General features: G+C 33.3%; 2 protein-coding genes across 2 annotated transcripts; one reads left to right on the top strand and one right to left on the bottom strand.

Annotated features, from left to right (window-relative positions):
- Positions 1-320: 320 nt before the first annotated feature.
- LOC18033785 lies at positions 321-4,694 on the top strand. Its single transcript, XM_006423794.2, has 2 exons — positions 321-1,180; positions 4,125-4,694. Exons 1-2 carry the CDS (start codon positions 409-411, stop codon positions 4,472-4,474), a joined length of 1,122 nt encoding a protein of 373 aa, XP_006423857.1. The 5' UTR covers positions 321-408; the 3' UTR covers positions 4,475-4,694.
- A 2,007-nt stretch (positions 4,695-6,701) lies between these two features.
- LOC112096380 lies at positions 6,702-8,523 on the bottom strand. Its single transcript, XM_024179810.1, has 7 exons — positions 8,402-8,523; positions 8,123-8,293; positions 7,923-8,027; positions 7,775-7,838; positions 7,603-7,695; positions 6,825-6,923; positions 6,702-6,740 (listed from the first exon to the last, which is right to left on the bottom strand). The coding sequence occupies exons 1-7, from the start codon at positions 8,521-8,523 to the stop codon at positions 6,702-6,704; spliced, it is 693 nt and encodes a 230-aa protein (XP_024035578.1).
- Positions 8,524-23,086: the final 14,563 nt, after the last annotated feature.

Raw genomic sequence — 23,086 nt, 5'->3', positions numbered from 1 at the left:
CCCCCATACTCAAAGCCATAAGTTTTGACCATGCATCTTGTTTTAATTCTGAGATTTGATAATATTCGAGACATTTGTATGAAAATTCTCCGAATATCCCGAATTGTCTATAACCAATAGAGATTTTTAGTGCAAATAAATTCCCCTTTAGGCCTTTATATACATAGATTTGGCTTCTCTTAAACAAATAAAGTCTCTCAAGCGGCACCCGTAAAACAGCTATTGCCCCCATCCCTATCAAACCTTAAATTACAATATACAATTCTACGGTCGAAAATGCGCCTACAAATTTCTTCTTCATTAGTCATCAAAATCAACTGTACGCCACCACCCCCATTTCCTTTGCATATATATCTCAAAATTTATTGTTCTCTTAAGCCAAACAACAAGGAAAATAAATCGAAGAAGATGGGCATGATGGAAAACACACCCAGCAGCATCAGCGTAGCCCCTTTGCTTCTTCGTAACCTTGCAACTTCCATTTTCATCTACGCAGATAAATCGTTCTTAAGCTTAGCCAGAAAATACAAACTCCTCGAAATCATTCGATGTATACTCATCACTTTTTTTCTTTTCATTTTACGCTTGCTTGCTTCCTTTCTCCCTTCTTTTTTCAACTCCAATTCTCTCTATATTTACGCTCCCAAAAAGGACAATTACGTCTCCGCCTCAGCCTCACCCTCTGCTGACTCGGGTATCGCTCGAGCACTTTCACAGTTGTTATCAATCCTTAATGATATCCCCGTTAATTCCCGAAAGTATCAAGTTGTTAGATCTTTAGCTGAGAGGCTTATTGATGAGAATCATAGGGATAACATTCAAGCGTTACGTGAAGTCAACAGAACTGTTCTATCGGTGGCTTTTTCGAGGACACTTGGACAACTTGAAGCCGCAGTTTTGGAACTGGGTGGTTGCGGGGATGGCGTTGTCCCGGTTCAGTGCAGGTTGAACCGGGTTTTAAGGGCAGTGTTGACCCGGTTTGGTTTGGGTTCGGACGAGGTGAACCGGTCTGGGATCTCGGCTGACAAACTGGCAGCTGAATTGCTTTGGTTGGCTGAGAAATTGGCGGCCTGTGGTTATATTGATGATGCTGTTGGAAAGTGGGCATCGGCTTCGAATCTGGCTTGCCTTGCTCTTTCAGCTGAGCCGCGCCTCCAAAGTTCCTTGGTCAAGATCTCAGGTGTGGTTTTTTACAGTTTTATTTAATTATTTTTTAATGGCATTTACATTTCAATTTAATTCCGCATCAATTTTTTTTTTCAAATGTGTGTGAAATACAAAATTTTAAATCTCTCGTACAAACTTAAACTTTGTTTTTTCAAAAACTGCTAAGAGATGTCTTATAATAAATTAATTCTCATAAATACGAATTTTGTGAGCGACATATCTCTTAAAATATAATAAGAATATATAGAATTTTTTTTTTAAGTCTGGTAGTAGAGATCTCATCCGTCATCATCTTAAATAATATTAGATTGGTGTTCTAAATTCTTTAAGACCTCAGTTAGAATTTTCTTAAAATGACTTGTAATAAATTTATTCTCAAAAATGTGAATTTGTGGGCAATATATTTTGTAGAATATTTGTAAGAACAGATATATCTTTTTAAATCTAGTAGTAGTGGTCTTGTTCTCTAATTAACTTAATTTATGGAACTATATTCAATAAACTTATGGATATATCAACGAAATAGTACATTTGAGATAATATGAAACTTAAAAACCATTAGAAAAATTGGAAGTGTAAAGTAAAAATTTCAACGGTTCAACACAAAAATTATAACATGGATGGAATAATAACGAATCCAACAATAAAAATTCTGGAGGCTAAATTGCAACACTTGTGTTGTTTTGATTTTTGGGCAAAGAATATGCTTTTTATTCTCAAAGCCAATTCTTCTATTGGTTACTACTGATCGTTGATGTCATCGTCAACTAGAAAGTTTTTACTATTAGTTAGTTGCAATCATTTGTTCTTTTGCAATAATTTTATGTGCTTCAAACTTAAAAGCTTGCGGTGATTTTGCAATTAAGTATATCCAGGACATGTGAAGCTTTTCTTTTGTCGCACACGTATATAGTCAAATAAAAATTGTGAACCAACCAAATGGAGACCCTTTTTATAATGCTATGAATGATTTAATAAAATTATTGAAATAAACTTTTAAATAAAATCATTAACATTGGAGTCAGTAGGAGTGAATTTTAAAATCCAAAAGCTGTAAAGGCAGAGTGCCATTCTTCGGTACATTCATATTTGGTTTAGCGGAGAAGAGGGTTTTTTTAAGCCTAAAATAGCAAACCTTGGAAAAAATTATAAAAATTTTACACTCACAACAACTTAGAGAGACGGAACTCTTGGTGTTATAATGATGTGGGAGTCATTAACGTCTTGACCAAAGAGTGGTTGACAAATAGAATTAATTATTAGATTTAAATAATCGGTATAAGACACTTTTATGTGAATTTTTTTTTTATTAGATACAAGTATACAACTACGGCAGATGATAGTTTAATTTATTGAATGACACGATTTTCTGTGACGGTAACCATGTTGGATTATAACTTTTGTAGTGGTAGGACATCTTTGGTCAGTAGACTAGGAATGTACTGTATTGGATAGGATTGAGATATACTAAGATTGAACTAGATTCGATTGCTTCTAGTAGTGTGTTGTGTATTGGGTATATAATACAAATTGTATGTGTAATTTTAACATTAGTTGATTTAAAAAATAAAATGAATAAAATTTTTAGTTTAATATATATATTTCTTTTATATTTATATTATTTATTTATAATAACGTTTTTTATTTCATTTATGACATATCAACATTGATAAACTACGCACTAAAATACAATTATAAAAATAAATAATGTCGCTGATGATGCATGCGCCCACACACACATATATGGAATAGCGATCACGAGAACTTTTGTTATAAAGAGCTACAGGTCCCGCTTCATAGATGTCTTAATTACAATTGTACACATACATCTTTCACTTAATCAAAATCCTAAATATATGTGTTATATGGGTGTGGATAACTTACGATAGTGTTGTAATTTACAACAACCTAAGAATTGCACCAATTAAGCCAAGTAGAATTTAATTATCAAATAGTTTTAAGTTTTTGGGAAACAATTCTTAAGTTACTGTAAGTTACAATTTTATGTAACTTGACCAGATTCATATTATGTTATGTTAAAATTTTTCAATAGCTGCCTTTATTGACCTTTCAGGCCTAATAAACATATGATAAGGAAATATTGCAGCATATGAATGATGAATTAAACACATGATAAAATTTGAAAGTGATGACTGCTATTATGGTAATTGGGATTCAAAACTTTATCGTGAATTACTATGACCGCGTCACTAAAAAATAGTACACTCTTTTCAAGCTGTCATAATTATGATGATACAAGTTGATAGCAATCCTTAATTGACCTTTCACATAAAACCAGAAAAAATTTCCACAAACTATATTTATCCGAGGCACACCACATGCCGTAGTTCAATTAAAATTTTCAAATATTAGTTTACTATTACCAGATTTCTGGGCGGGCCATGGAGAAACGGTCAGCAAAGCCCAAGGTCACTGGAGGCCAGCGAAGAAAAGAGCCCGAAATTTGAGGCCACGATACCAATCTTCAAATTCTATTGAACAGGCGGATGGCCTCGAGAAAATTGGACCTCAAAAATCGGGGCGTCGAGAAAATTGAATCTAAAAAATAGGTCCAAGTGTTTGATATGGTTCTCTTTAAAACAAATTGAAATTTATGGTTTGCATCGGTTTGGCTTAAGTTTTTATTTGGTTTAAATTGTAGGATCTAAAATCCATTAGCACAATCCAATGCACTCAAGCTTGAGTATATAGAATTGAGTTTTAATAATAGATATTTTTTTGATATTATGTGAGGATTATAATTCGTATTGTTATAGGTTTCTAATTAAAATATATCAGTGTATTAGAAAAAATAATTTTAATTTATTTTAAAACCGTAGAATTTGACATCGACACATAAAATCAATCTTATGACTTTCTCATTAAGCAGTGTTTAAACACAACAAATATTTCTTGGTATACTTATCGAATGTTGCTTATTCAATATTATTTTACAGCATTCTTTTTCAAGCATGCCAAAGACCTCAGCCTAGAAGAACCCGAAGAAGGCAAGAAAGAGGAACAAAGGAAAACGAACAAGAAGATGCTAGTATCATGGCTACCATTGCTTTGCCGAGGTAGCAATGGCGTCAATGTACCTGTAATGAGTCTGAACGAAAGAGCTGAACTTGAGAAAGTATTAGAAGAGACTATTGATATGCTTGAACAAGAAGATGAACAAGAACAAGTGTTGTCATTATGGCTTCATCATTTCACTTATTGCTCTTCTGCTGACTGGCCTAACCTTCATGCTTCTTATGCTCGCTGGTATAATGCTTCTCGCAAGCAATTATTGCTCCTTCAGTAATATTAATAACTTGATACTTCAGATATACTTCAGATATTATTAGCAAGAGGGGATTCTGTATATATAATATTAGTAGAACTCAATCAAGGCGTCTTATTTGGTTGGTTTTGTCAACCACTTGGAACACTATTATTATCTGTGAAATCATCTGTATTTCTTACGAAATCTCAAAGTTTATTATTGATTAAAATTTGAGAGTAGAAACATTACGTAGTTATAATCTCAGCACATCTTCGCAGGATTTGCACTCTCTAGATTATTATAATTCTCAATTTTGGTTTGAATGAGAGAAAGTTGAAAAAAAAACAAACAACTCAGAGGTAATTGTATAAAAATCAACACTTTTGAATTCATTAACGCTAATTTAATGAAATTATAATATCATTATTTTCTTAATTTGTATAAAAATTGTATTTAACGCTACTATTTGATTTTCTATAATTTTCGATCTTTTGTCAAAATTTTGTAGAATTCTTGTCCAAGTAACATTGCTGAGACAATGATTGCATTTGCATAAAACAAAGAACAATTACATTACTGTTAAAGTCAATTTGTAATCTAGAATGTTGGTTTGTGAATCTATGAATTCTTTTTCAGATATGTTTTGATGGGATTTGATTCTGGCACACCAAATGTTTGATAAGTTTCCCAACTGAGCAGAACTAATCTTCAGTCCTTAAGCAAGCTAGCTGTTTAGCATCTCTCGCCTCCCTTAACATCTTTCCTAGCTTGTTTCATGATTCCTTTCCATTCTTCAACTTCAACTTTTTAAATTTTCTTAATTCTTACTTTCCAATTCTCGTCCATCCCTTTCCATATGGCTGCCGTGGAAGATCTCTACGCTGAGATGGCGGCACTGCTTACACGTTACCATGAATAAAAATCTCAGGCTCGTAATGTCATTAGAGATATTGAGTGTTTGTTGGCTGAGAAAATGAAAAAAAATGAGCTGGATCTGAAAACTTTTATTTCATTCAATTCTTGTTAAAATGAATCAGTACATTGAACAGCCATTATATACAAGTACAGCTACTTAGCTAAAACTATCTAACTAATTACAATTGTTAGCTACTAATTAGAATAGCTTTAACTAATCATCACGTGTACAAGCAACCACAGAACAACCAGGTGCCAGTTGGCAGTCCATGTCATCGACTCATAACTAAATGCAGCAGTTGCTATGATCCTGTATTTTGTTGACTTCTTTGCAAATGTGAGCTTCCTTAACATTTCTCCTCAAGCTCAAAGGTCTACTTACAACATTCAGCGGACTTGAAGTAACTGAATTTTGGAAATGACAAAGCCTTGGTGAGAACGTCTACAACTTGTTCTTCAATTGGGATGTATCTGAATTCTAATTCCTTTCTAAGCACCTTATCTTTGATGTAGTGAGTATCTAATTCAATATGTTTAGACTCATTAGAATTAAAAACTTGTTTTATAGCTAAATCACCAATACTTTGGTTATCACACCAAAGAATTGGAGTTGGTAACTTGACAATGCTGAGCTAAGAGAATAAAGAGTGTAGCTATCTGAGCTTGTTGTTGATACACTACTAGAAAAATGGTCTTTACTGACTTTAGAATAGTGTCAGAAATTACTTTTACTGACACTTGTTAATTGTGTCAGTAATCTGGGAGTCAGAAAAATAGTGACACTTGTAATTGGTGTTAGTGATTACTGTTACTATAGTATTACCAGATTTATGACAGTATGGTATTAGTAATTACTGATAATGATCACTTGTTAAAAGTTACTTTCACCATAGTATCACAAAATATTATGACACTATAGTAATAGTATTTACTAACAATTATTACATGTCAATAGTTTGTTTTACACTGGGATATGACATGATAGAATAAACGGATACTAATACTTTAGTGTCAGCAATTTGTAATACTATAGCATCACTAATATTATGATGCTGAATCATTTTTTAGCGCTAATGGCTTCGATTAAATGGTGCTGAAATTATTGTTGTTACTCGATTATTTTCATTATTCTTTTAGTTTTGACAATCAAATAATGGTATTCAAAGAAAATCTATTCAAATTAAACTAAAATACAAATTTGAATACTTAAATATAAGTATATAATATTCGTACCAACATTTAAATAGATATCAAATAAAATAGTAATACAAATATCCAAAATATTGTTTGAAAACATGTCAAATATTTACATGAACACATAATGACAGTTTGCAGGAAACAATCAGTACATCTACTCTTTGATCTTTGCCTTTCCCTTCACCTTTGCCACCTATAATTGCAGTATATAGAATCAATTAGCTACTATGCTACAAAAATCAATTCTTTGATATTTACAAGCAAAAATATAATTTACCTCATTATTGTATGCTACAAGTAACTTTGCAACATACATCGCCCACTGATCGCGAAGTTGCGAAAGATCGTCCATAGTGTACTCATTACAGCCCTTGAACTTCAAAAATAAAGCAACAAAATATATTCATATATTATAGAATCTGTCCTAAAATAGAACAACACAATAACAACATATATTTTTAAGTTTGCCAGGATTAACATCAAAACTGAAGAACATGCAAATAAATTGTATTACCATAGCAAACAACGGTTACCAAAGCTGTCTAAGAAGTTGATAATTTATAATATATTATTTGCTTTACTCAATATTACTTCTAACACTCAGCAATGGGATTTATATGCTTTATATCTGTACATGCAGCAGGTCCAATCATTGCTCAATAATACTTTAACACTGAACACTGAGATTTATATGCATTCTATTTGTACATGCAACAGCTCCAGTCATTTTGGTTTCACTAAAGTGCCTTAAATACATAGTAGAACACAGTAAAAATTGGCATTAATTTTTCCAAACATGTTGAATGCATTCAGTAAAATGTATATAGCGTTATAGCTTTTACCTATAATAAATATGGCAAATGAAGTGTATGTGATTATCCTAAACATACACAACACTTCCTCTAATCCCTAGCACAAGATATGATTATATTGCTAGTTTCAAGCATAAAGCAGCAAACTGTTCACCCATTAACCATCTTCACAATTCACTTAAGAAAATCCATTTCACAATGCATTCTTCGAACAAATATTAAACAAGTTCTGGAGAAACTCACATTATTTTCAAGAATGCACAAATCGCAAACAATATCCTGGATGTACTTCATCACATAGTAACCACATTCAAAGGTTCCAGCTTGTTTCGGACACTAAAAAAAAATAAATAAACTTAGTTTCAAATATACTGATGAAGTAACAATGGAAATCATAACTTTGTTTCATTAATACCTTCACAGAGACACACTGCACAACCTTCTTTTTATTACTCTTCACTTGATGCATTGTTATCCCACTATAAATAATAAATAACAGATGCAACAAATTAATCTACAACATAAAAAATTAATAAAGAATTAAGTAAACTAATTAAACTTACTCATTCACCATTTGCTTCAACTCATCATCAGGATTATCACATAATGGATCAAGATAATAAATTTTTCGCCTCACCATATCAATTGCTACTAGCACCCAGTGGCCACTAAACAAACAAGTAAAAAAAACAAACAGATTACAAGATAAATTTAAATAATTTATGTTAAAAAATAAAATAGACAAAAAATAAATAAACTATACCCTGGGTTATATGGGAAGACAATTATTTGGGCTATTTGAATCTTGTCCAAAAGGTCTGAAATATAGGAACACCTATTTGGGTAGCTTGCTTGACTTGGGTGTAACTTAGTTATGCATCCAAATTGAATTGGAATAACACCACTGCCATTATCCATCTCTTCATACAAGTGTCTATTAAAAAAAGAAACTTTCATGGCATGAATATAAGAAATAAATAAATGACAGTTTGCAAAATCAGAAAACATAGTAAGAACATAAATCAAGTTTTTTATTTCTTACTTGATCCATATCTCCAAAACAGAATTTGAGAGCTCTGTAAACTCAATGACTTCATTGCAAATCTGCTCGTCCAATCTGCTCTCCCAGTAGACACCAAAAGTCTTCAAATCATGGGCAATCATAATCGTCCGTGGCAGGGAGCTCTCAATCATCAAAGAAAAGATATTCATTTGTGAACTTTTGTTCTCTTTTCTTGCTTTCACAGCTCCACGGGTATTCTTTCTCAGAACCAGTTTCCTTGTTGTCACTGGTTTTACAACAATGGGTTCCTTTGTTGTTCATTTCTGTTCATACAGATATACCACGACATTTGTAGGAGACCTTCAGCCATCCACTTTTCTCTTTGAAGGAGTTAATCTTGGAGATCTTCTTGGGGTGATTTTTGAAGTGGCTTCACAAACTACTGGGGGTGGATTCTGTGCAGGGGATGGCAGGGGAGGTGTGTTGATGTTTTTGTCAGGTTTTGGACAAACAGTGGGGTCATTGGTCACTAACTTTGGACTAACTTTGGTCACCGACTTGGGGGTAGCTTTGGGGTTGTTGTTGGTCACTGATTTGGGGTAGCTTTAGGGTTGTTGGTCACTGACTTTGGAGTTGCTTTGGGGTTGTTAGTCACTGACTTTAGAGTAACTTTGCTGGGTGATCGACGATATATCTCCATCTTAACACTGCAACCACCTTTGGAGTTAGGAAAGTTGGAACTGCCAACTTCAATGTTGTTGCAGGCGTTGATCCTTGCATTCATTTGATCTAATTGAGCTTGCATAAACTGAAACTCTCCTGATACATTCTCCGTTCTCGCGCCAACTCCGTGGGGTCAGGGACATTGAAATACATGGATGGGGTGATGAATTGACCCAATCCTTGCACCCGACTTCCATTAGGCTTCTTTTGAAGTGCTTCACCTAGGATATCATTCGGTCCTTGGGATTGGAACGTTCCCTGCTCAACTTGACTTCTTAGCTCACTCTACAAAATAAATACAAAAATAATTTGATCAAAATTAGGAATAAAAAAACAAATAAGTTAAATAATGACAGTGGTGGTGGAAACTTACAATTCTCTCAGCCACTTGCTGCACTTCAGGTGTATAAGTTCCATCTTTTCTCCTATGAGCCAATAACCATGCTTTACTACGGTCAATCTCGCGCTCAGTAACTCTGAGGTCTAACTGTTGTAATAATTCAACAAAAATTGAATTGAAAACTGGTATGAATCATCCTATTATTTGTATTGAAAATGTCATAAGTTTGTATAGAGTGGTTATTATACTTACTCTTTTATGCAACAACCCAGCATATCCTGTGCTGCCCAAGTGATGATTGTACATATTCTTTGCTCTTTTTTCCTTTGCTGCCTAACTTTTGTCCTGCACAAAGCGGATATTGATTAAAATGGTTACATGAACTCAATAATATTATCTAACTAACATAATTTTAAACATACCTGAAAGGCTTCAGATAAAATCTTATCAACAAAGCTCTTCCAGTCCTCTTTTCTAATGCCTTCATACTCAAGAGGAGGCTTTTTCAGTGAACTCAAGTTGTTTGCATTGGGCAGAATATATTCATTGGCCAACTTACATCTAAAGCCCCTTAATGCAATTCCCATCCACTTCAACACTTGGGTTTTCGCCTTAAGACTCAACTTAAACTTTTTCTGAAAATGAGTCCATAACGTCTCATTGATGTCTAGTGGCACTTTCCTCCAATCATTATAGATAATTGGAACTCTTTCTCGTACAATCACCCCAATGTAGTTCCTCAGATCATTTCTCTTTTTGCCAACTGGAACTCCGTAGGAATTGTACATAACCTCAGTGTCGTCACTAGCTCCTCTCTGCAGGTCTTTCTTTTTTGTAAGGTTTCGTCTTGGTCTGCCTTCTAGATCTGGATAAAATGTTGGCTCCTTTTTTCTGCCATGTCTCCAACAAACCTGTAAATACATCAAAGTGGATGAGTGCACCACATACCAATCTAATATCCTAATATATCCTAATATAATAATAAAATAATAAAAAACAAATTTGTTGGTGACTTACGGGAAGTAGTGGTAATAAGCCATAGTAGCTGGATTATTCATTTTCCGCACCAATATTTACAAGAAAAACATCAACAACTACTCTGACACAAACTCCTCATCACCCAAACCTAACTTACATTCTGGAAAATTGTTGGTTAATGGTGCATACTCATCGATGCCATCACACAAGTCCTCATTTGAATAATTACATTTTGAGCTCACTGAACAAACAACTGATTTACTATTATCTAACTGATCTTTCACATAAAACACTTGCTTTGCATGACGAGCTAGAATGAAACAGTCAGATTTGTAGCCTATTCGATCTAAATTGACTCCAGTGAACCCTAACTCATCAACATTAACCCCTCTATCATCTACCCAATCGCACTTGAAAAGTACGTTCTTAACCCCTAGATAATTAAGCTGCCAAATTTCACTGACAACCCCATAAAAAGGCATATCCCCAGAATGAGGATTTTTGTCTTTCGAACTTGAAATCTGTAAAGTGTTAGCAACTACATAAACGCCACTGTTTTGTGTTATGCGGTTGCTGTCCCGATCTCTTGTAGCAAAATTAAAACCATTAATACAGTAGCCATCATATGTAACCACGCTTGAGCGGGGTTTGTTTGCCAGCCACCATACTTTTTCGTCAACCACTACATTATTTGCTTTATCAGTTGTTACCTATTGTTCAATTAATAAAATCACAATTATTAGTTGAAAGAGAAAAGTTTGTGCGCTTTTACTTGGATACTTTTATTAGATCTAATGAAGTTAATCTAACCTTTTGTTTCAGCCAATCAACAAGCGTACGGGAGTGCTCGGTTGGCAACCATAAAGGCTTTTTTAATTGACGAGGGTGTGTTGATTGCAATAAGGCCAAATGCTCCCTAAATTTATACCAACAGAATTATTAAAATTGAAAAAAAATTAATGAAAAAGAGGTTCAAATTTTCAGTCACATACTCTATGTATGGTTGAATCTCGGGGGTGTTCACCAGAACACATTGGTGCGCTTGCGCCAATGTAGGGCCATCAACCACCTTAATATTTGCACCTCCGAGTGGCCTTTCGAGTGTAAAATCAATTAGACAACCAGTAGGTAGTCCGATTGAATTACAATTTGAAAGGTATTCAACACAAAATTCAAGTGCTTCCTCAGCAATATAGCACTCTGCAATGCAACCGTCAGGACGGTATCGGTTGCGTACATAGCCCTTTATAGGTTTCATTTCTCTCTCAAATGGATACATCCATCGAAGGTAAACCGGGCCACATAATCTAACTTCTTCAACTAGATGGACTGTTAAATGGACCATTATATCGAAGAAGGTAGGTAGGAAAAATTGTTCTAAATTGTATAAGGTGATTATAAGTTCTTTTTGCAATTGGTCTAGAGAATTGTGCTCTACTACCTTAGAACACAAAGAATTAAAGAAAAGGCACAACCTGATTATGACAGATCTGACATTTTGAGGTAAACAATTTCGAATTGCTAATGGTAGTAGTTGTTGCATCAAGGTATGACAATCATGAGACTTAAGCCCGTGAAGACGACAATCATCCATTGAAACAATATTTCTAAAATTAGAACAATAGCCATCAGGAACTTTAACACTTTGCAAGGTTTCACAGAACATTTTTTTTTCCTTCTTACTTAAAGTGTACGGGGCAGGGGGCAGGACTTTGTTTTGTTCATCAGGAGCTAATATAATCAATGCTTTGTTAATTTTTTCTCTAAGGTCTGGATGTGTAAGATCTTTTCTAGCATTAATTCCATTTTTTGTTTTCCCCAGTTGATGGAGTAATGTGCCATAGATGCTCTCGCATACATTTTTCTCAATATGCATCACATCTAGTTGATGGCGAACTAACAAATGTTCCCAATATTCTAAATCAAAGAAGATTGATCTCTTTTTGTACAGCAACTGAGCTACATCCCCTTTACCCTCACCCTCACCTTCAATCTCACTATCTCCCTCACACTCACCCTCACCCTCACCCTCAACATCACCCTCACCCTCACCTTTACCCTTACTGTTACCCTTACTGTTACCCTCACCTTTACCCTTATGTGACCCTCAACCTAACCCCGTTTACGCTTTTTTTGGACCTTTTTCCCAAACTTGGTGTCAATGTCAGCCACCAAGTTTAAGATATTTGTACCAGACAAAAGCTTAGGAGAATTTTCAATAAACAGCCTATGACCCATATATGACATTTTCTGACTATGCAGTAGCCAACATGCACATGTGTTTATCCCACAAACTGGACAACCATAATACCCCTTAACAGTACACCCAGACAAGTTTCCATAAGCTGGAAAATCACTAATTGTCCACATCAACACAACTCGTAAATTAAAAGTTTGTTTCCTATAACCATCAAACACATCGACGCCTACATCCCATAGGGTTTTTAAGTCCTCAATCAATGGTGCTAGGTATACATCTATGTCATTTCCAGGTTGTTTAGGACCAGATATCAGTAGAGACAACATCATAAATTTTCTTTTCATACACAGCCACGGAGGAAGGTTATATGTTATCAATGTAACAGGCCAACAACTATAAGTAGTGCTAAGTGTGCTATGTGGGTTAATCCCATCAGATGATAAAGCGAACCGAAGATTTCTCGGCTCTTGGGCAAAATCAGGCCATTTCTTGTCAATTAACTGCCAAGCTAGTGAATCTGCTAGGTGGGGAAGCTTGCCATCTCTAATTCTTTTATTTTCATGCCATGTTAAGTTCTCAGCAGTTTGTGGTGATTGAAACATTCTTTTCAACCTAGGAATTATAGGAAAATACCATAACACCTTTTTAGGGACCCCATTTCTAATTTTTTTTATCCATATTTTCTTATTTGCCACTTAGATGCTCCACACCTTGGGCATTCACTAAGATTCTCGAACTCATTCCTATAAAGAATGCAATCATTTCCACATGCATGTATTTTCTCATAATCTAAGCCTAATAGCTTCATTATTTTTCTGGCCTCATACATGGACTTAGGCAAACTATTATCATTTGGCAATATCTCATTAAGCACTTCCAATAAAATTGAAAACCCACTATCAGACCAACCATAAAGTCCTTTTCTATTGTACAGTTTCATTAGACTCGATAACTTTGAATGCTTTGAACCCAGATATAGGGGCTTTTCAGCATCTTCAAGCACATTCTTAAAAGAACTAGGATCTTTATCACAATGCTCAAAAGCATCATGAACCATGTCATCTACATAACTATAATCCGGACATCTAAAACGTTGATTTTGTGGCTGGTCTTGGCATTTTACAGAGGTAGGTTTCCGGTCCACCTCACCATGCCAATTCCAAACTAAATAATTTTCTAGAAAACCTTTTTTAAATAGATGTAGCCTCACTTGTTGAGGACTCAAAAACTCCATATTACAACAAGTAGTACAAGGACATCTAATTGACATTCTATTTTCAGAATTAAGAATGGCAAACTCCAAGAAATCATCAACCCCATCACTATACTCATCAGACAATCTATCATAGAATATCCAAGTTTTGTCCATAACTTGTATTGTTACTTGTTCATTTGTTAGATGCTGTTAGTTTAATAAGTTTACTTAAATTGCACAAATAACTCCAAACTTTAGGTTTAAATTAAAAAATATAAATTGCAAAATAAATCTAAATTCTATTTGTTTAGAGTCACTTAAATATATGTACGCATTCAGCAACCCAACAGAGCATATATGTAAGCATTCAACAACACAAAAGAGCATATATCTAAGTATTCAGCAACGCAACAGAGCATACATGTACACATTCAACAAGCCAACAGAGCATACATGTACACATTCACCAAGCCAGCAAATCTAACTTACATGTACACATTCAGTAAGCCAACAAAACATGCCACATCCATATTTTTCAAAATTTCTTTTTCATATTAGAACAAACAAAAGTATATATTAGAATAAAAAATTTTATTCCAGAACAGTCTATGCAACAAAAACGAAAGTAAAACTATACATGTCAATATTTAAAACATCTCAGTACAAGTAAAACTTAGAACACAACGATAATATAAATTGAAAGTAAGTGAGTGATTTAAAAGAATTACCAAATGAAGACAGCTGTTACACTGTAAACTTTTGTGATTCTTCAAAAGTGACAGATTGTTAATTACTATGTCAGAGAGCTGTATAAGGGAAATCACATAAAAAAAGATTAAGGACAATACTTGTTGTTGTTGAAGGGTTTGCATGTGAGATATTGCATTTATACTAAGTCTAGCAAGTGCATTACAGGGAAAGGATTGATGAATTGACCCTTTGTTAATATGTATCTTTATCTAGCGCTAATTAAATGGAACAAGTTAGGCCCAAAATTAAAAGCATCATGCAAAATTTAAAATGCAATTTCGAGAAATGGGGAAAATGAGAAAAACCCAAATCTACATTGACATTGTATCCATCAATTCCAGTTAAAGTGTACATGAAATTCAAAGTCCAGTGACAAGGCAACTAAAGAAAGAGACGAAAGAAAACTGATTTGAATCAGGCACTTATAAAACTACTCTTAGTTAAAGACTCTAGTACAATAATTCAACTTCAGTTACCTTTACCTCTCTGTTAGGTTTTCCCAGGTCCCAAATTATAAACAATCAAGATTACAAAAAAAAAAACTAAGAATTTTAAAACTCATTCTACAGTTAAACCGCAACAAAACAACATGCATGAGGAAAATAGGCATTGTAAATTGGAAACATAATAATTAAAAATAAATAAAAATGAATAAATGGCACCTTCAGAAACAAATTTATCGCAGTGAAGAGAGAGAGACAGAGAGAACCGAATCGTGATAGAAATGAATTCCTCTGCTTCGAGCTTGGTTGGGATCGACGTGAAGTTTGATTACAGTGAGGGATATGATTTTAGGGTTTGGTTTACTTAGCTTTGACAGAGAAGGAGAATCGAGTGGTGAAAGACTGATGAGTGAATGACTTAGAAAAAAATTAGCTTCGATTTTGGTCTTAGGGTTGTATAAAACGATGCGTTTTACTTATCTTTATTTTCCTAAGTGAAACGATACCGTTTTTAATTGAAAATATATTATTTACTAATAAATTTTCAGCCAAAACCCGCTAAAAGTTTTAGTGAGCCGTGCTCAATACATTTCAAGTGCTTCATATTAAAATTATAATATTCTACTAATTCAGTTGCATAACTAACAAAAAGTCAGAACGGTTCCAATTTTAAACTTAAATGCTTTGGCTTTGGAAAGTCCTGGGTTCGAAAATCAGTTTGGAACGAAATTTATATTTTATTTTCTTTTACTGATACCTTAGTGTCACCAAGAAAAAGACCAATGGTCTTTTTCTTAAACTTAAATGTTCCGATGTTCGAGGTGCCAGGTTCGAATTCCATCTGTTACGTGATTAGAATTATTTTATTTTTATTACTAATACTTTAGTGTCAACGATTTCTGATGTCACAATTACAGACACCATAGTATCATTAATTTGTGATACATATGTGTTAAACACGGAAAATGGCCCATATGTATACAAATACTGATACTTTGTAATAAAGTGTCACAAACCAAGTGTCAGTAAAGACCATTTTTCTAGTAGTGATAGAGCTTTATATTCACTTTTCCATAAATGGATTTAGCTATAATATCTTGCTTTTTTTAAGACTGTGAAACTAAGTTATAGCAAAATAGATGTAATAAGCTCCATTGGATTTTCTATCATCAAGATAACATGTCTAGTTAGCATCAGTATATCCAGTTAAACCAATAACTTCGAGTTGTCCCTCATTCTGAATGTAATGGCCATAAGTGACAATGGTTTATAGATATTTGAGTGCTTTTCTATAAGCAAGCCAATGTTGAAGTGTAGAAGCACTGAGATATTGGCTAAGCTTGTGGATTGAATGTGCAATGTCTAGCCTAGTGAGAATTAAATATTGAAGCACTCTAACATTGCTTCTATAAAGAGTTGAATTCTCAAATTCTTGACCCAATGGACCTTTAATTGTCCTCTCTATGTGGAAAACTATACAAAAAGGAGTATCACATCCTTTGCACTCTTCCATTGAAGTTTTAGCTAATAAATCCTTGATATACTGCTACAGCAAGGAAACAAGCCACTAGTCCTAAGTCTTTCAAGGCAAAGACTTTACTAAGTTTGTTAATGAAATCTTCCAACAAAGTAGAATCAGTGACTAGTAAATAAAAATGTCATTGTAATGCCCACTTTTATTTATTTAGTTATTTTCTCTTTTACCCTTATTAAATTGACTAGGATAGTTATTATTAAGTGTTTGTGTTTGAGTAAAATTTGTCAAATTGCTTTAAATAGTTACGTAACTTATTAGTTTTTATAAAAAAATATTTTACTTGCCAAGTATTTAAGAGGAAGCCATCTTTTTAAGAAGCCGTCTTTTATTTTCTATACCGTTACAAACCCTAAAAATAAAGAAAAAAAGAAAGAAATATAATCCTTTGGAGAAGAAATAGAAAGTTTTATAACTTATTTGCTTGGTGTTTGCCTTAAGGTATTAAGTATTTCTTTGACTTATATGATTTATTTTTATTAGTTGTTTGCGTTTAATTACCTGTGGTATGATCTAGGTAATATATGTGTTTGTAATGTTGTGATGATATGAACAGTCTGTATTCTTTGCTTGAAATCGTTTTCTTTATTTAGAATTACATAAATACGTTTACAAATCATGAAACTAGACATCCTAAGCTTTCCGTTGATAGGTCTTGTGTTGAAATCCTCTGAGTATGCAAATTGTTATGGTTTTTCGAAATGGGGTTACTGGTGCTGGAAAATTCTGATTTTCAGTAGCGGTTCTCACTTCTGGAAATTTTGCTGTAAGGTTACACATCCTTAAAAATTATGACAATTCTTGTATCAACAGATCTATGTCTCCTATGTTGCATGTTTAATTTCTTAGTTTTATTCTTTATGGTTAAATTATTAAAAATCGTAACATGCAGCTGCTGCAGATCTGGAAACTGTTTTCCAGATATTGTAGAAGCTAAAACGTGTACCAGTTTGGGCTAATTTATGGTTAGTGCATGCCATGCTAGGGTTTTATAATGAAATTTCAATCTTTCCTCCATCTTTAAAATCTAGAATCGCGATTTTTGGGCTTGTAAAATAAAAGATATGAATTTTTGAAATCCTGTTTTCAAATCTGGAATTTTATGGACAGGTTATATGTTCTCGGAGATAAAACACTTTTAAAATAGTTTCAGGCATCCAAAAATTATGAATTTCAATTACATGCTTTATGGATGTGTCTGCTATAATTAGAAAAAAGAAACAGATTATTTCAAGTACTAAAGAGTATTTGATGAATTTCCTAAGTGATAAAGGTCTGATTTGGTCAATGCTGGACAGTTTTGCTACTTCGGTGAAAGGTCAATATTCTGATTCGATTTTGACTTGTGCTGGTTTTTGTGAAATATTGTATGCAATGCTATGCATGTTCACAGTGCCTCTGTAAATTTTCATGGTTTTCCGACATGTGTATAGGTTATTAAAAATTAGTACGTGCAAGATACTCATATTTATGTCTAGAATATGTATAAGTATTGAGATAGTATAAGTGCCTATGAATTAACGATGATTGAGATTATGTTTAAAGTTAGAGATAATATTGATAAAGATATTTTTATGATGATTAGAGGACGTGGATGAGCTCGTTGGTTTGTTCTTGAGGTATTGAGTTGATTGTTGTGGATCGAGGTAAGTAGATTCATGCATGATGTGTTTTATAATAAATGCAATTTATGTTATAAGAATTATGTTTAAATGGAAGTTTTTACAAAACTGATTTCTAAAATATTTAAATGAATTTTGCAAAATAAAAATGCTTTTAAATGAATTTATATAAATGTATTTTAAAATGCATTTTTCTTAAGAAATTAGTTTTCTCAAAACAAATGTTTTCTTAAAGAATTTTCTAAAAGAATTAAATGTTCAAAGAAAAGTTCTTAAATGTTTTAGAAGACTTTAAATGCTATTTATGAAAAGATGTATGGTGGATTCAAAAATGTTTTGGCTCATAGTCTGTAATAATGTATATAATGTTAATGTTATGATGTTATGTAATGCTATAACCAACTTGCTGGTATGATAATGATCTTGTGCTCAAGGATGTTATGAACAATGTGAGGTATAATACCCTAAATGAGGAACAATGCGGGGTATAACACCCTAAATTATGAATGATGATGACTACGAGGTATGAGCTACCAATGTTTATGTTTTAATGTTTTTATGAATGTTTTAATGTTTTTAATGCTTTTATATAAATCCACCCCTTATGCTAAATGAAGATGTTGTTATCAAATGTTTAAAGGTACATGACAAAGGTTTTCAAATATTGTGCAAAAATTTGCTTACCGAGTTGACGGTTCATCCCTCGTCTCCAATATTTTGCTTAGAGATGTGGCTTGGGTTCTTAGATGGAGAATTTTCTTAGTGGATCTTTGGAGTTGCTTTAAAGATTAAATTTGGCTAGACTTTTTATTTTGGATTAGAGACTTTTCTTTGAAGACTTTATTTCAAATGTTTTATCTAAGGATTCAGTTGGAGTATGAATAATGATTGTGTATCTTGAGATTTATTAATAAAAATAAATGATGTGAGGTTTCATTTCAAATTTTACCCTTGTGTTTTCATGGTTAATTTTTTGGGTGTTACAGTTGATAACTCTAGGAAATGAGAGTTATTACATCAATTCTAGACTTGAATAAAGGTCAATTAGAAAGCAAATAATGTGTTTTGATTACATTTTGGTGACCTTTTGCATAAATATTCATTTTAGTTGAGTCTTAACAAGTTTTGCTTGAATCATAGTAATTTGTGCTAAAAACAGGTTTTAATTTGTAGGTTTTAAATTCATGAAAGGATGTGGAGACATTAGATGAGAAAGAAGAGGAAAGAAGATGGCCACAAAAGAAGAAAAGTACAATAGGAAATAATACAGTGCTGTTGCGGATGTTAGAGTAGCCAGTGCTACAGCAATCTGGGAGCAACGCGGGAGAAAATATAGGCACGGGTCAGCAATTAAATCACGATCTGCATGTTTCCTAATTTAAACACATGCACGCTCATGGGCTTTGGCTTTAACCTAATTTGCAATATATAAAGGAGGCATGTACCGCATAGAAAAGGGCGGAATAAATTATCATCCAAAAACAATTACAAAGGCAAGAAGAAGAAGAAGATCAAGATTAAGGAGTGTTGTTCGGTGTCATTGAAGAACCGAGGAGGATCATTAGTCTTTTATCTTGCTCTATTCATATTATCTTTCTACCTTTAATTGATTGGCTGTATTATGTGATCAATATATTTATGTTTACTTTTCTCATTTAGAATATGAACTGAATTTACTTGTAGTTGAGTGACAATTAATCCAATGGGTTCTTGATTGTTCTTATATGTGGTTATGATAATGCTGTAGCATTATACTCTAATAGTTTTTATGAACATAACTGTTATTTCGGTTGACCATCCATTTAATAGTTTTAGTTAAGATAGAGTAGCAAAAGGGCATGTCTTAGCGGATATTATTAGAGTATTACTTGTTCTTAAATCGAGTTTCCTGGATTAGGTTAACTTAAATCCCATAAGGGCGATACTTGAAATTAAGTTTTGTGATGTCCTAGACATAGGTGTTCACCTTGTAGGGTAGAGAGATTAAAGATCATAAAGCTATACCTTAAATTTATGAGCAACTAGTCATTGTTAGTAGATTTAAGGGTATGGGATTTCCAACATGCGATAGCTGCGGGTGCAGATTTGTTCTGCCCAGTGCTGCAGCACTTATTATAACAACTGGTGCTAATTCGGTAATCAACAGTCACCCCATTAGGAGAATTTGATCATTCAACTACTATATTCTCAATTGAATATTAGACACATTTAACTTAGTTTATTTTATTACGGTATTATTTTATTTCCATCTCTCGCAATTATTTGTTACGATAAAATTATTTGGCAATTGTTGTTTCGGTCTTTAGTTGACTTGCATTATTGTGATTGCTTTAGCATTTTGAGTAACATCAATCCCTGTGGAGACGATCTTGAACACTCATCACTTTATTACTTGTTGTGTATACTTGCACATTGGCATTGATAATAATTGATTATATAAATCAACCAACAACAGTCGTCAACATATATTAAGACAATTATTATTTCTTTTGTAACATGTCTAATAAATAAAGAAGTGTTAGCCTTGGGGTTAAAGAAATTTTAATTAGTGAGGTTGCCTTTAAGTTCAGCATGCGTATGCTCCTGGAGCTTCCTTTAAACCATAGAGAGCTTTGTTATGTTTGTTATAACTCTATGAAATGAGAGTTATTAAGATTTAAATCAAGATTACTTGGATAGTAAATGACATGTTTTTATTGCTTTTTAGTTATATTTTGCACGAACATCCATTTTAATTTATTTTTAATAAATTTTGTTCGATTTAGAATAATTTGTGTGCTTAGATCATGTGCATAATTGTAGGTGACCGGAAGCTCAAATTTCAAGGAAGGAATGTTGCTACAATAGGTTTGCAAAAATAAGGAAAGACTTGGTTACAGAATAATTAAAACAAGTCTGAAACTGTGCAGATGTTGTAGCTGTTGCTGTAGCAATCCTGAAGCATTGACAGAGAAGATTTCACACGAGATACTTAGACGATTGCGATATGGAGTTTCCAAATCTGGAAGATACGCACCCTAGACTTTCGGTTGCCTTAATTCTAAGCTATAAAAGCAGCACACACATAAAGAAAAATGGGGAGCCGTCAACCAAGGAATAAACCGGAGAGAAAAATAAAAGAAAATAGAATTCAAGAGAGAGATTGAAGGCCGGCATAGGAGAAATCACATAAATAAAATAGAAATAAATTATTCTTATTCTTTTCTTATTTTCTATTTATCTACGGGGATGTATTTGATGGTTGAAATTCTTTTGTTTACTTTTCTTTCGCAAATCATGAACTGAATTTGATTGTAGTTGAGTAATAAACAAACTTAATGGATGTTTGGCTAATATATGCGTGTTGCTTTGTGTTGTTATAGCATTTCATTTTAATTGTATTTATTTTACTCTCTATTTTGGCCGACTACTCATTTAGGGATATTAGCTAAAAAAGAGCGTAAAAAAAGTCTTACTTAGTGGATCTCATTAAGACAATACTTGGTTTTATATTGGGTTTCCTAAGTTGAGTTAATCTCAATTTGAATGGAGCCATGCTTGATTTAAAATTAGTGATGAACTAGACATAGGGATTCACCTTGTAGGGTAAATGGAACCTAAATCGATTAATGCTATATTTAATGTTTGCGTAACAATTGGTCATTGTTAGGTTGCATTAGATATAAGATATCAAACATGCGACAACCGAGGATGCATGAGAGATTTTGCCCAATGTTGTAGTGATGTTGTCACATCAGTACTGTAATTAAAAAATAGTCAATGCCATTAACGTGAGTTTATTCACTCAACTACTCCATTCCCATTGGTTTTATCATTGCGTTTGTCGTGAGAATTTTCTTTACTGTATTTTTATTTATTGCATTGTTTACTTTTATTAGATTATTAGTTTCATAAAGTGTCTTATTTTAGTTTAAAACAAAACTGCATTGTTAAGATTGCTGTAGCAAATCTGATAACATCAATTCTTGTGGAGACGATATGAATACTCATCAGCATATTACTTATTGTGTACACTTACACATTGACACCCATATCATTAAAGATTGCACACACCAAGTTTTTGGAGTCGTTGCCGGGAATTGATTGTTCATTGTTCATTGTGAAATTAATCCTAAACGGTGCGAATTTTTTATTTTATTTTGATTTGTTTATTTTATTGATAGGCAACCATTGCATGTGCAAATATAAACCTGTTGAATTTCAGCTTAAGCTAGAAATTGAAAGAACTAAAAGAAGATTAAGAAAGGAGCAAAAAAATTCAAAAGAAGTTGCATTAGTGGATGATTTTCAAAATATAGAAAATTTAAACCCTCGAGCAGAAATACAGCCAGTGAATTCGCAAGAAAGTCAAAATAGGTAGATTATATATGGGCAACCAGGGAATAACAACCTTATTCATATGGCGGATGATATAGACAACATTAAAGAGTTACTTAGGAGATGTCCTTATCATGGTATTCATTACTACATATAATTGGAAACTTTCTATAATGGTCTCAACCCAAGCACTCGATTAATGGTAGATGCATAAGCAAATGGGACCTTGTTATCTAAATCTTACAATGAGGCTTACGGAATTTTGGAGGGCATAGCCAACAATAATTATCAATGGTCATCAACTAAACAAGTTGCAGTAAGAGTCTATAATATAGACGTCTTAACAACATTGTCAGCCCGAGTAACCTCATTAACAAATATGGTGAAGGCTATGACCACTGCTCCAGCAATTGTCAATCAAGTTGCTAAAGTATCTTGTGTTTATTGTGGAGAAGAACATTTATTTGACGGTTGCCCTGAAAATCTAGCTTCGGTCAACTATATGGGTAACTTTAATAGACAGAATCAGAACAATCCATACTCAAACACTTACAACTCTAGATGGAGACAATACCCAAACTTTTCATGGAGCAATCAAAATCAGCACGCTGCAGCATTAAGT

The sequence above is a fragment of the Citrus clementina genome, unplaced genomic scaffold, assembly GCF_000493195.1.
Source record: "Citrus clementina cultivar Clemenules unplaced genomic scaffold, Citrus_clementina_v1.0 scaffold_8, whole genome shotgun sequence".
NCBI classification, from domain to species: Eukaryota; Viridiplantae; Streptophyta; class Magnoliopsida; order Sapindales; family Rutaceae; genus Citrus; species Citrus x clementina.
The sequence above is the reverse complement of the archived record's forward strand: the minus strand, read 5'-3'. Positions and strand labels throughout refer to the sequence as shown.

Bases quoted from the DNA above. Each gene is read 5' to 3' on its own strand.
- LOC18033785 (XM_006423794.2), top strand. From the start codon at position 409: ATGGGCATGATGGAAAACACACCCAGCAGCATCAGCGTAGCCCCTTTG. The intron at 1,181-4,124 runs GTGTGGTTTTTT...ATTATTTTACAG, and splicing joins TTCCTTGGTCAAGATCTCAG to CATTCTTTTTCAAGCATGCC.
- LOC112096380 (XM_024179810.1), bottom strand. From the start codon at position 8,523: ATGATTGCCCATGATTTGAAGACTTTTGGTGTCTACTGGGAGAGCAGA. The intron at 7,839-7,922 runs GTAAGTTTAATT...TATTATTTATAG, and splicing joins TTGAAGCAAATGGTGAATGA to TGGGATAACAATGCATCAAG. The intron at 6,741-6,824 runs GTAAATTATATT...CTGCAATTATAG, and splicing joins TTGTAGCATACAATAATGAG to GTGGCAAAGGTGAAGGGAAA.